The following is a 12,700-nucleotide window of genomic DNA, read 5'->3' as shown; positions in this document are numbered from 1 at the left end:
AAGAAATTGAGCATTTAATTGTTGATGTGAAATTACATTTCTAATCACTTGCTTGATCAACCAAAAGAAAAATGTTTTTTTTAGGAAAGTTTATGTTTTAGTCTTTTCAATTCAATTTTTTGGGAATGAGCCGCATTTGATTACACAAGTAGGCCCTACCAGTTTCGATAGAAATCACCTTTTTGAGCATGCAGCACCTAATCTTCGCTTAGGAAATATACATTTAATTTGAAATTAAATTAATTATTCCACGGGATCTTGAAGGTGTGCTAGTATTGATGAATAATAAACGATTTCATACTTTAACTCATAGTTACCCAAACTTTTTGTTCAATCGCCTCCTTGTTCAAAAAAATTCCCTTCTCTTTGCCCCCCAAATCAATCCAACCCATAGGATCTTATACTAAACCCAAAGCTTCAACCGCCCCCAGGGGACGATATTGCTCACTTTGGGAAACACTGCTTTTACTATTCGTCGTTTACACCACCTGGTAAAAATAACATACAAAAAGAACAACAGAATGCGTTCGTCATAAAATTATTTTTATGTGTGCGCTCAGACAAATACCTCAACATTTATGTCTTTAACATTAAAGTAACTTGTTTCTCCTTATATTAAAGAAACAAAAAATAATAGTAACTTATTTTCTAACAAGCCCTGGCTCACTTTTTGACAATGTTTAGGTAATTAATTTTTTCACACTATTTATGGGTGATGGCGTAGAGGAAAAAATTTACAAATATTCAAAAATTCGAATAAATCCTTTTAATTTTTTCCCATTTATACACTGATTTCTAGAACTCTGTACAATGCAGACCCTTATATATTTACCTGCAGTATTACAGTGCAATAGGAACATAACAACTGCATAGTACCGCCACTTTGTATATACAGGGTGTAACTAAACTGATGGTCAGAACTGCTAGAGGGTGATATAACTCTCCAAAACAAATTAACTGTCACCGTACAATGTGGGGTCGGAAAGCAAGCGGCGACACTGCGTGGTGAAAACAGAGAACACAGTGAAGACAAAGAATCTCTATTATGGAAAACTTTACAAGAATTGCTGAAATGAGCGACCACTAGCTGCAATACAGGTGTCATATCGGCAACGGAGTGAATCACGTCCACGTTTTAGGATTCCTGGCTTTTCACGAACGTCTCTTAATTCGGGCGACAAGGTCCTCTGGCGACTCGATGGACGTCTCGTAAACGACTCTTTTTAGATTTACCCAAAAGATCTAGGCAGGACAGATCGAGAAATCTGAGAGGCCAAACGACTGGCCCAACTCGACCAATCCATCTGTTCGGAAAGGCAATGTCTACTTAGATCAATCGGCAATCTCAGTCCAATATATCGATGGCATGACAATCTCCAAAAAGTTTACCTAATTGACGCAATACTGTCTTTTCATTGCATTGTCATTAAGTCTATTCCATATACACAGACAGTTTCATCTAGACCTAGACCATAAATCAAAAAAAGCAGACCATATATATATTCTGTATATACCAAAAAACATATTCTATTATTTTTAACACCTATATGTATTCAAAAAGGAAAAGGTGTATATATATATATATCGTTCCCAAATCTCTTACGTATAGACACAGAGATGAGTGAGGAAAGACGGTTTTTTAATGAGCTGAACATTAATCACCGAGTTGCACCGATGGAACAGCAGCGTCGACAAGATGCATCGTGGGTGAGCGAACTTGATGTAACGGATGAGCAAGGAGGAGAAATAAGTATACGTTTGTGTGTACGAATACGAAAATCGGAAGAAAAAAAAATGGAAGAAGAAGGGGCAAGAGAGAAAATAATTAGACTACAAATTATAAAAAAAAAAAATGCGTAACGAAACGTAACGTCAGGGAGTCTTAAAACGAAAACAGGATCAAGCGAAATAAAATATATATGAAAAAAAAGAGAATGAAGGACGAGCTTCTTTGGATCCAAAACTCGTAGATCCAGAGCAGGGATGATGAAGAGTAAGAGAAGAATCACGGAGAGGAGGGATATACCTTCATCTTTTAGCTTGTGAAAAAGCACGAGGCAAACCGAGAACAAAAACAGAGGACACACTGTAATACGCACTCTTATGTATGTTTTTTTATTTTATTTTATTTCAGTTTTAGGATACACACACACAACGGCTTTTTGGAAGAATAGTCCCTGTAAAAAAGAAGACTCCTTTTGTTCACGGCGACGTGGGAGTTCAGGCTCATCTACCAAAATTCAGTTACGGGTTTCTCATGTTGAATATACGCGCACGAGCTCGAGCGTGTGTGTGTGTGTGTTCCTCTTTGTGTTTCTTCCTGTACATTTACTCCTGGAATAAAAGATGCTACTATTCTTGATATAACCCTCTGCACCAGAAGGGAAGTTGATCATTAAAACTCAACACTCAAGCCAATTAATTAAACGGCGCTCTGGAAGAGAAAGAGAATGCAGTATTCTGTGTTTTCTCCCACGTATTTATACTCGTATATCTCCAGCGCTTCTTGCACTCTTTCAGCTAAGTTTTCATTTTTTTTCCACGGTGTGAATATGCCATAAGTCTTGTTGACAGTGAATTTATAAATATACCACCGGTATGTTTTCTCTGGTATACGGTGTGTTTCACGAAAAGTGTCCGAGAGGAATATAGATTTTGCGGTTCGTTTTAAAAAGTTCATGTTAATTATGAAAAATTATCAACTTTAATTACCCTTGCAATAGAATAAAATGCAAAATGATGAACTATAATAATATAAGCCTATATATACACCGGAATCGGAAATTTTACTACAGTAATACCCTCAGGGCCGCAACTAGATGCTTGGTCACCCAGGGCAAGCGTGCATTTTGACGCTCCCTTGTAATGTTGAAGGATTGATTGATTGATGACCGCTCACGCCCAGAGCTATTGGATTGATGTTGAAGGAGAGGTTTCAGAATGAAATTTCAGCCTCCCTCGGCACGAGACCCCCCTGTCCCTCCCTAGTTACGGCCCTGAATACCCTGAAGTTACGTGATAGGTGGGACCGGTAACAACGGCTGATTCCAAAGCGCGTAAGAGGAAGTACATTGTAATGAAGCTATTAGTAAATTGGGACCAAATTTCCGAAAGAACACTTGTCTTTTTTCCTTCTTATTATGACTGTAATGCTATGGTACTCTTCTATGGGGCTTCATGAGTTTAACTTGCGTTATAACTGCAACGCAGGCCAATAAAAAAAAAGACTGTATTAAAATCTGTATTTGCTTGCCAAAATCTGTGCAAATGAAAGTAATGTGTTGAATGCTTTGATAACAACTTGGTCCTTCGTAAGAAACAAGCAGTCTGTGTTTATAGGCCATAGGATTGTAACTGGGGTTCCATGACGGCTATTTTTTTGGGGTTCCGCACGATTAAATGCTACGGAACCATCAAAAATCCCGGAACCAGGAGAACTTTCAAAGACGAAAGCTTTCTTGTCACTTATACTATTCGCAAAGCTGTTCTTTATTTTGAATTTCAAGAAGATAGTGATAGTGATAGGGATAATGATAGGAACCGAGAGACACCCAGGCTCTGTCACACTCAGTGATGTAAGCACATTGTCCCTGGGGACTCGGGTGCCTCCGGGGAAACCTAACCATTTATTGATCTTGAGAAAGATATATTACATACATGGGCAGGTGCCATTACGCACCTCGCCAATAAACAAGTATAAAATTTGTAATCGAAAAATGGTGATTCTGTAAATAAATCACAATTGTAAATCACAGGTTATAAATCACATAATAATCGTCATAATCGGGAATAGTTCTTGATAAAATGTGATCTGCTTCTCCTCAGGGATTTTCATTGGATCAGTAACTATCACATCAATGAAAGCTGTCAATCTACTGCTGGGTTGATCTAATCGCTGCACCGTGTGGTTTGATTTGGTCCAAAGACATTCGTCAGTAATTGCTGCCTGTATCCAGCTTTTCGATAAGCCAGCGTGGATCAAACTATTCTCGACTACTCAGGCTCCTCTTCTTCCTCTTCTCTAAACAGATGTACGAGATCGCTGTCTGGGTGTAGTTGACGTCGTAGTCTAGTGGATCTCCTAACTGGCATAGGTGGCTCTCTATCTGGTTCTGGCTCCGGGACTGTAGTTCTGATATCCTCAGGGTGCTGCTCCAGAAAGTGGACCAGTTTACGTATTTTACTTTTCGAATCTTCCCGCTTCAGGATGCACTCAAGCCAATGTTTCTTTGCGTACAGAATTTTTATATCTGTGTCAAATGACAAAATAAAATGCTAGCTTATACAATACACTGAATTTTTCTCTGCTCAGCAAAAACATTTTGCATATCAGGAGCATTCTCAGATTCTAAATGTAAAAACTTTTTAAATTCATTCAAAATGAAAAAAGTGATGCCTGTCTCACTTACCTTTGTCCGTAAGCAATAAACGAATAAAAATAAAATTTCATCAGTAAAAATGTGCCCTCTAGAAAACATTGGAAATAAGTATACAGTACAGTAATAAATTGCATGTGAGAAACGCTTTAATGAACTCTCTCTCTCTCTCTGGAACACGTTTCGCCACCTATAATATAAAACTATTATAATTCTTTGATTGAAGTTGGTGACCGGTTTCGGATAAATACGCCCCACAGAAAAAGTCAGTGTAGTACGATATTAAAAATATTTTATAAGCAATAAAATTACTTAAAATTGTCGAGTTTGCTTCATAATTTTAACAGCTGCTCTTTGAATGAGGTAAGTTAACATTAGTAAGATGCGCAAAGTGAAACGCTCTTAGTTCTCGTAGTTTAAAAGGGATGTAAGCCTAGATTAGTACGATTATTCTCTACGTTTTTCCCGATTATAATGAGCGTTTTACTAATGTTAACTTACCGCATACATGCAACTATTAAAATTTTAAGACAAACTTGACGATTCAATTGATATTATTATTTATAAAGTTGCTAATATTAACTACATTGACTTTTTCTATGCAATACATTTATCAAAAACCGGTCACCAATTTTAAACAAATAATTATAACAGTTTTGATTTATAGGTGGCAGAACGTCTTTTAGTTCATTGATCTGTTTCTCGTATGTAATTTATTACCGTACTCCGTATACTCATTTTCAATGTTTTCTAGAAATCACATATTTACTGATAAAATGTTATTTTTACCCCGTTATTATGGACAAAAGTAACTAAGGCAGGCATCATTTTTTCATGATGAATAAGTTTGAAAAGTATGGACGTTTAGAGTCTGAGAATGAAAGCTTTCAATTACACAGTTTCTTGCTGAGCAAAGAAAAATTTCCTGTATTGTATAACGTGGAATTTTAGTTAGTCATTTAGCATAGATATATAAATTCTGTGCGCAGAGAAAGAACAGGTCAGAGCAAGTGAAATAAAAGAGAATTTGTCCACGATTTTTGGAGAAAAAAAAGTTAGAAGGCACATTTTATGCAGGAATAAAGTTTTTCTTTTCCTTGTGAGCATCTCAGTGCTCGCGGTGGCCCCACAACCGGGACGCAGGTTCCCTAGACTGAGGTCTTGTGGTAGGTCTCCTCTACAGTGAATTTTTTTGTAGTGCAAAATCAAACAAAAATAATACGTCTGTCCCGGGCCACCGTGATAGAACCCTGCCATGCCTACCCATGTAGGGGATGGGGGTGCTCACTTAAACCACTGAGGAAGGATACTTGTTTCGTACTTAGGAGATATTTACCGACAGCTCAGATGAACACCCTGTGATTCAATGATTTGCGCCATGATTATTTCAGTTTCAGTCACAGTTCTTGTATCGTGCTTTTCTTCTGGTGATGGTTACAATCAAATCTCTTTATTCGTGAATATGCCTCCCAATAGGCTTGAAAATCATATTACCGGGTGCCAAGTAATCATGAAACCCTCCCTATGCATCTGATTCCCCCTGCACCGGTAAGCTCCATGCATTAAAAAAAGTGCCGAGAGTCCTCGCTCAGCATACGAAACATTGAAAGTTCCCATTTTCAAAGCGGGGATGGGCATCAAATGTGATGGAGCAAATGTTTCCGAGTAAATGATTCAAAAAAAATTTTGAATTGCCATTTTTTTATTGATGACCAATAATATTTATTAGCGGGTATAAACATCACAGAACATTTCTGTTCTCTTTGCCGATCGTTTTTCATATTTTTATTGTTCATTTTAAAACAGTATAATTTATATTTCCTCTGAACATCTTCTGAAGAAAAACCCTGTGTATTGTAGTAGATGACGCACTGATAGACTTAGCATTGCTTCTTAATTGGGTATGAAAATATGATTAGTTAGATACGATTTGAGGGTCCTAAAGATGTTGCGCAACACTGCTAATTTGAGAATTGTGAGTAAAATTATGATTTTGCATTAAGCTATAACACAACGGAAGCTATCCAAAATATTTGTTTTCTTAAAATTAACGGTGAGGTTCATTTTAGCATGGCAACTACATGGTTTAAAATTTTTTACTCGGGTTGCAAAAAAAAATCGTTCATCAATTTAAGCCAGGTAAGCCAAAATTATGGATTCCTAGCCGTTCAGTTCCGCAATAAAGAGAAGAATAAAGAAAGCGGTAAAAAAAAAATATTGAAAAGAGTTTGAATAATCGTGATGATGATGATAATTACCAAATGTGAATATAAATATTTTCTTATGTAAAAGTGTGTTTTAAGCAACTCCAGATAATTTTAGCAGAATTTTTTTTTCATTTATGTAGGACGATGATATATATAGGTGAATTAAGTTCTCAAGGTGTGCGTGTAGGTTCTTAGAAACACCGCTAACGTTTGGTAGGGGTTATCACGGCGGCTGACGATACTAATGTACAAGTATTTCTTTCAATCTGGGAAGCCGCTGATATACGAAGATCAGTGCAGAACGGCCGTGGGTGAAAAATTTTGACATTAACTGCTGTATAGGATGCCTCATGTGGAGCGTATGAAATTTCTATGCTATGAATTATAAAATTTAAATAAAGTGTGAAAAACGATAAGGCGAAAAAAAGGAAATCACAAATGTGATAGTAGCATCTCCGTAAGATAGTATGATTACGAGTATATGTAAAGATTAAACATGCGATAAACATGTTGGGCAAATCGAAAAGCTATCCATACTTAGGATAAGACAAACGATAAGTTCTTTATGGGCATTGTATAATATATTATCATGTATATATATTGTTTGTAATTGCATTTTTAATTTGGTTGCTGTATTTTTGAAATGTATGATATCCATATTTGTTACGGGCATCTTTTTCGCAGCCACCTCATTGGGCATTTTGCCTGCTGTGGCGTTGTATTTGTATCTGTATTAAAATTTTTATACTTGTATATAAAATTTTTATTTAAATTTAAAATATTTTATTTTAGAACTGGCTATAAAATTTCTTTGGGATACTTTTCGTGAAATATACTGCTTATTATGTTAAGGGGTTAGAGAAAGTTTGAAATCTGACGTTTATATAGGAAATACAGTTGAATCCCGTTTTAACGAATACCGTTATAACAAAAATAATCTCATTTTAACGAACACTCTTCTAATTTCCCAGATCAATTTACATAGGAACAATGCAAAAACCCTGAATACTTTTACAACGAAATTTCGTTATAGCGAAATACTTTCTCTGGTCGCTTGGAGATTGTTATAACAGGATTTTACTGTATAAAGCCTTTTCGATTTTTATGTAAAGCTTTTATTTCTTTATCTTTCTTTTCTTCTAGTTGCCCTAATGTTCTAATCGTCATCAATATGAGTGGCAAGCAAAGAAATCAAGAGCTACAGAACATGTTCGTTCATCACCCCGAAAAATCAGTGAACTTCACGAATCAATCATATATGATCATTAACCAAATATTTTATGGAATCGCATATCATCGAAATGATTGCGGTAAATTGTAGTATTGTGATGGATTCACGACCTTACCTTTCGACGTCTTCGTTTGACTTGAATCTTCGGTCGAGCTGTAACTGTTTCCAGTGGTTGCTTGTCCCAAAGCACGTGAGAAATGTTCATCTACAACGGAAGAGATGTCCCCATTGTAGTAGGTGAAGACGACACAGTTCGCAGAGAGATACTGCGCCTCGGCTTTCTCCTTGTCCCGGCAGTCTGCTGATTCGGCTCCCCGAGTCGAGCTGCACCTCAGCCGACATTCCGCCGGAACCGATCCTATTGAAGAGTGATTGAAGTCAGTGTCGGTGGACGATTTCGCGAAACAATATTTCTGTGGAGAAAAAACGAAAAAACAAATATTTCTTTGAAGGAAAATACAAACAAAAAGAAAACTTGAGGAACAACGTAGTATTTTCTATAAATTTTCAAGCATTCAAAAAAGTTATCTGATTCATCCTCATTTCATAATACATTTAAGGCGTAAATAAAATGTAAATTAAAAAATATTTACTAATTATTTTTTTTTGTATTCATTAATGGCTACGGCCATTGTCTATTACTGATATTAAGTCCTATTTATATAAAACCTTTATTCCTTTTATTTTAAACCATGTTGAAACCATATATAACTTGCGACTACTATAAAGATTATAACTGTATTCCAAACTCAACAAACTTCTCACATCAAACACCTAACCCTGTATGGCCCGTCTATAATGAATATTCGTGGTAAAAAAAAAAGTCATTATACCAATTTCTTTCCTCAACTGTTTGGGTATTTTATAAAGTATATCTTTTAGTGTCATTTGATGCAAAATACGGCTACATAATTACAATACTTTTTTTGTCCGGAAAGAGTTGGTTCTTTGTTGGTGTCATTTTTTGAGCTGCTGATCATTGATCATTTTTGTCGCACCACGGTCATTTTCTACACACGAGGGCTACTTAGACCGGGACCTACAATTTATAGCCGATTCCGAAAGGCAGCTTGTTTTTTTGTACTCACCGAGAGTTTGGTGCGCTAACCCCATCGATGTGGGGCTCCCTACGGTAGCAATCTTTTTGTAACCATATATGTCACCGTTTCTGCTGTACCCTTTCGTCAGGAAAGTTTCTGACAAGGATGATTCATGTATCGAACTCGCGACACTTCCAAACATCCTTTGGCACTTTAGGCGAGTATCTTATCGACCTGGGCTACCGCGTCCTAGAGCTGCTGAAATTTTGTGTTCAGAAATTCCTAAAATTGCACCAAATTGAGTGAAAAAAATCTCGAGGTGAAAACTATATTCAGTTTTACTAAGAAAAATTTTATCTGTTTATGAATAATATTAATATCAAAGCAAACTGTATATTTTATACTCAACCAACTTTTTTAGCTAATTAAAAATTCACTCTAGTTAGTTAGATTGCTCTGTGTTGATGTAGAGATTCAATTAAAAATATGGTAATACCATTAATTTACATCCGTTTTTGTAATTTTTTTTTTCAACTCGTTTTTATGGGGGGTGAACCATAGAAGGTTAATTCTTTGTTTTTTACGCAATGAATGGCGTAATTTTAATTTACAATTTAAAGTTTTTCACGAATTTTTTTTCAACGGAGATCCAGTTTATCCTTTTTGAGCGACAGTTGCAAAATTACTTTGTACTATAAATCCGATGTGACCTGTACACTTTGTAATTCTGTACTCAATGGTGGATATTGTACATATTATATTTCATTGTTTTTCTCATGTTTACCGTAACGAAACATATTTTGCTACTTTGTGAGTTCCTCAATTACATCGAAGATCAAAGCAGCAACTAGGGGAGGGTAGGGACCAAGCGGAGGCCTTTCAGCCCAAGGGCTTAAATAGGAAGGGCACAGGGTTTACTCTTTTTTCCATTCAAAACTACGGATAAGGGAGCACCAAGATAGATACTGGCCCCAAGGAATAAATTGACAAATAAATTTTTGTTTCTAGTTGCGGCCCTGCTGATTGTTAAATTGTTAAATACTAACTCCTGAGTGAATAGAAATTTTATATTAGTCATTCACAATTTTTTTCAAAAATGTTTGTTCATTTTTCTTTTTTTTGAGTAATTGTTACGTTAGGTATAGCTAATCTTTGAAACGGGTTAATGGTTTGAAGAGATGGTATTTTTTTCGGCCTTAAATATACTGAGAAATTGAATTTTCTGGATGTTATGCCGAAACTGATATTTGGAAAGAAAAGTGATTTGTCTCTTCCGGGAATCTAACTAGGGTCCCCTTGCATACCGGGCAAGTGCGTTAACCAATAGACCAGAGACACACTTTTCAATTCCTCATAACACGCATTAGTAGCGTGAAGCACTGAGTGAAGTCATAGCAGAGCCTCCCTTAACTACAGCAATTTTCGCACCAGTTGGCATTTCTCAGTAGGGTCAATGGTTTATTTCCGAATAAATAAAATAAACTATTTAAAAAAAATAATAAAAATAAGCTTGTTAATAAATTTAATGTGATTATTTGCTGCGATCACGGTTTACTTATTCACGCTGCGTGCGAAATGAAAAGATATTTTGTATTTCCCCCTCCCCCCCCTAAATTTTAGATTAATATCCCCAAGTTTCAACTAACTATTTCGAACGGATATTTGAGTTCTTTTTGTAAGTTGCATCGTATTTGGATTCCTGTGGCTACTTCACTAAACACCATCTGTGGCTATATCGCTATATTGCAATTTACTGCCATTAATGAGATGGGTTGGAAGTGAAAGCGCTGTCTATCTGTGGTTGCTTCAAGCTCGTTAGGGAAGATACCTTATCTGTATCCTCCCTCGGGTTTGAACCTGGGACCGTGACAGTAACCTTCATGAATTCTTGTGACTGGTCACGAGAGATTGAGTCCCTAAATCCTGGACAGGACCCATAGGAAAGATCTTTCATGAGCGTCTTTCTAATATAATTTTATAATGAAAAATAATAGGATTCATTTCCGGCCTTAAGGCTAGAGCTCTGTCAGCATTCCCCACTGCAGGGCTATAAAAATAGATGTAGTTACGGTATTTAGATCAAATTTTCTTAGGATTAAAAAAAAACGTGTTTGCATCACTGACTTATCATGTAGAAAAGAAAAAAAATGGACCCAAATGCAAATTATAAGAAAAATTAAATCTTATTCTTTTTCATGAATATCCTAGAGTCTGCGTAAAAGACATTATAGCATTTCTCACTGGTTCGATAAGGAAGTTCTGAAATTTATAAAAGTTTGGAAAACCTAATTATACCCAAAATACAGGGGGGAACATTCAAGTTCATGACTCTGGTGTAATCGAAATTTAAATAATAACAAATCATTATGATGTTACACCATTTTCCAGTTGAAGATGAGAACAAGAACATCTAAACCCCAACCGATTTAGTTCCGAGGATATACCGATTCATTGACGAAAGAAACCTCATTTTCCTTAAAAAACAGACATAGCAGATAGATTTACTAAGATAGTTTGAAATTTGAAATTTCAGTTTTTATTAATATTTGCAGCTGCATCCATCGAAACTATAATATTAATTTTTCCTGAGTATTACATAAGTCAGACGCTGAAAATTATAAAATGGATTACAGTGATCCTCCAATTTTGGACCTTAAATGCCTCACGTAACCAGTTCATTTCAAGATGAAGTTTGTTGATAAGGGCAATAAAATCGTTTTGTATGAAATTCAGCGGTCCAGGTTATTGAGATCAAGATGTTGTTTTCTTTGCAATGCAATTCGTGATGCTGAAAGCACACTTTACAGGAGATGGCTATGAAACTGACCAAGAACAAATACTACTGGAATCAAAATCGTTATTAAAGTATTTAGTTTCTATTCGATGGTGATTTTTTTAGTACTTAGTTCTTACGCAAATCTCTACACAATTAACTCTTATGCATGGTGCTTGTCCTATTCATCTTTTGTGATTTTGAACTGCAATGTGTTCTGATTTTCCGCAGTTGTTTTTGCTTCTTCTGCAGTGTGCGTGTATTTAGGTTTGTGCCTCTGACATCTTTCATCATGTTAATCTTGGAATGCGATGCGCTCTGCTTCCCTCAGGTATACTCGAGTTATTATTATATTACTATCTGTATGTAACGTCTGTTAATTGTCATAATTTTTATTGATTGACCCAGAAGTCATTGGTTCCCAGTTCTAGTTGATGCTAAATCCTTCTCTTCCAATTGTATATGTCAGGTACGGCGATCAATCCATATTGATTGTCATACATGATGTATCGTGGGAATTGTATATGATCGTACAAGTGCTGATTCATTTCATATATGTATGATTGTATTCATTATTTCTCGTATGGAAAAATTAATTTTGAAGGTGGTTCGACGGTTGCCGCGATGAGGGTCCACGGTGGGAAGGTGATGCTGGATGAACTTGGGCATGGTTTTCGTGCCTGGTCCAGGGCTTCTGCTGGAGGCTCGGATAGTTTTGAATCACCACTCCACGGTGGTGATCTTTAGATTCGAAATCCCTCGGGAAAAGGACCTGATTAAAAAAATTTGCCCTAATATAATAATAGTTCGTAGTACCGATAGTATCATATGCATTTCAATATATAGTTCTACCGTTTTGAAAACACATTTATCGACGTTTGACATATTTATTGTTACATGATCACACAACTAATTAATCAATAAAAATATTTCTCAATCGTCTTTTCTTTTCCAAGAAATTCAAAAAATCGACCAGGAATGAAAGCTTAAAGTCAATTTCACACATTATCATCATGTTGCAGCCCGTTACCAAGTCTAACACACGTAGAACAGACGTGAAAAGCTTATGATTA

At 36.0% G+C, this 12,700-nt stretch overlaps 1 protein-coding gene across 2 annotated transcripts in view; it reads right to left on the bottom strand.

Annotated features, from left to right (window-relative positions):
• Positions 1 to 12,700, bottom strand: part of LOC149083046 (transcription cofactor vestigial-like protein 2) — a 54,414-nt gene that overhangs the window by 29,625 nt on the left and 12,089 nt on the right. For both annotated transcript variants that reach the window (XM_089236155.1, XM_089236156.1), the window contains exon 2: positions 7,930 to 8,227. In XM_089236155.1, coding sequence (XP_089092281.1) covers positions 7,930 to 8,227 — 298 coding nt within the window. The remainder of the gene's footprint in view (positions 1 to 7,929; positions 8,228 to 12,700) is intronic.

The sequence above is a fragment of the Pholcus phalangioides genome, unplaced genomic scaffold (genome assembly GCF_987345545.1).
Source record: "Pholcus phalangioides strain wild (caught in Gottingen) unplaced genomic scaffold, Ppha-v1.0 ptg000009l_1, whole genome shotgun sequence".
NCBI lineage: Eukaryota > Metazoa > Arthropoda > Arachnida > Araneae > Pholcidae > Pholcus > Pholcus phalangioides.
Note: the sequence above shows the minus strand (reverse complement) of the source record. Positions and strands in the feature narration are given on the sequence as shown.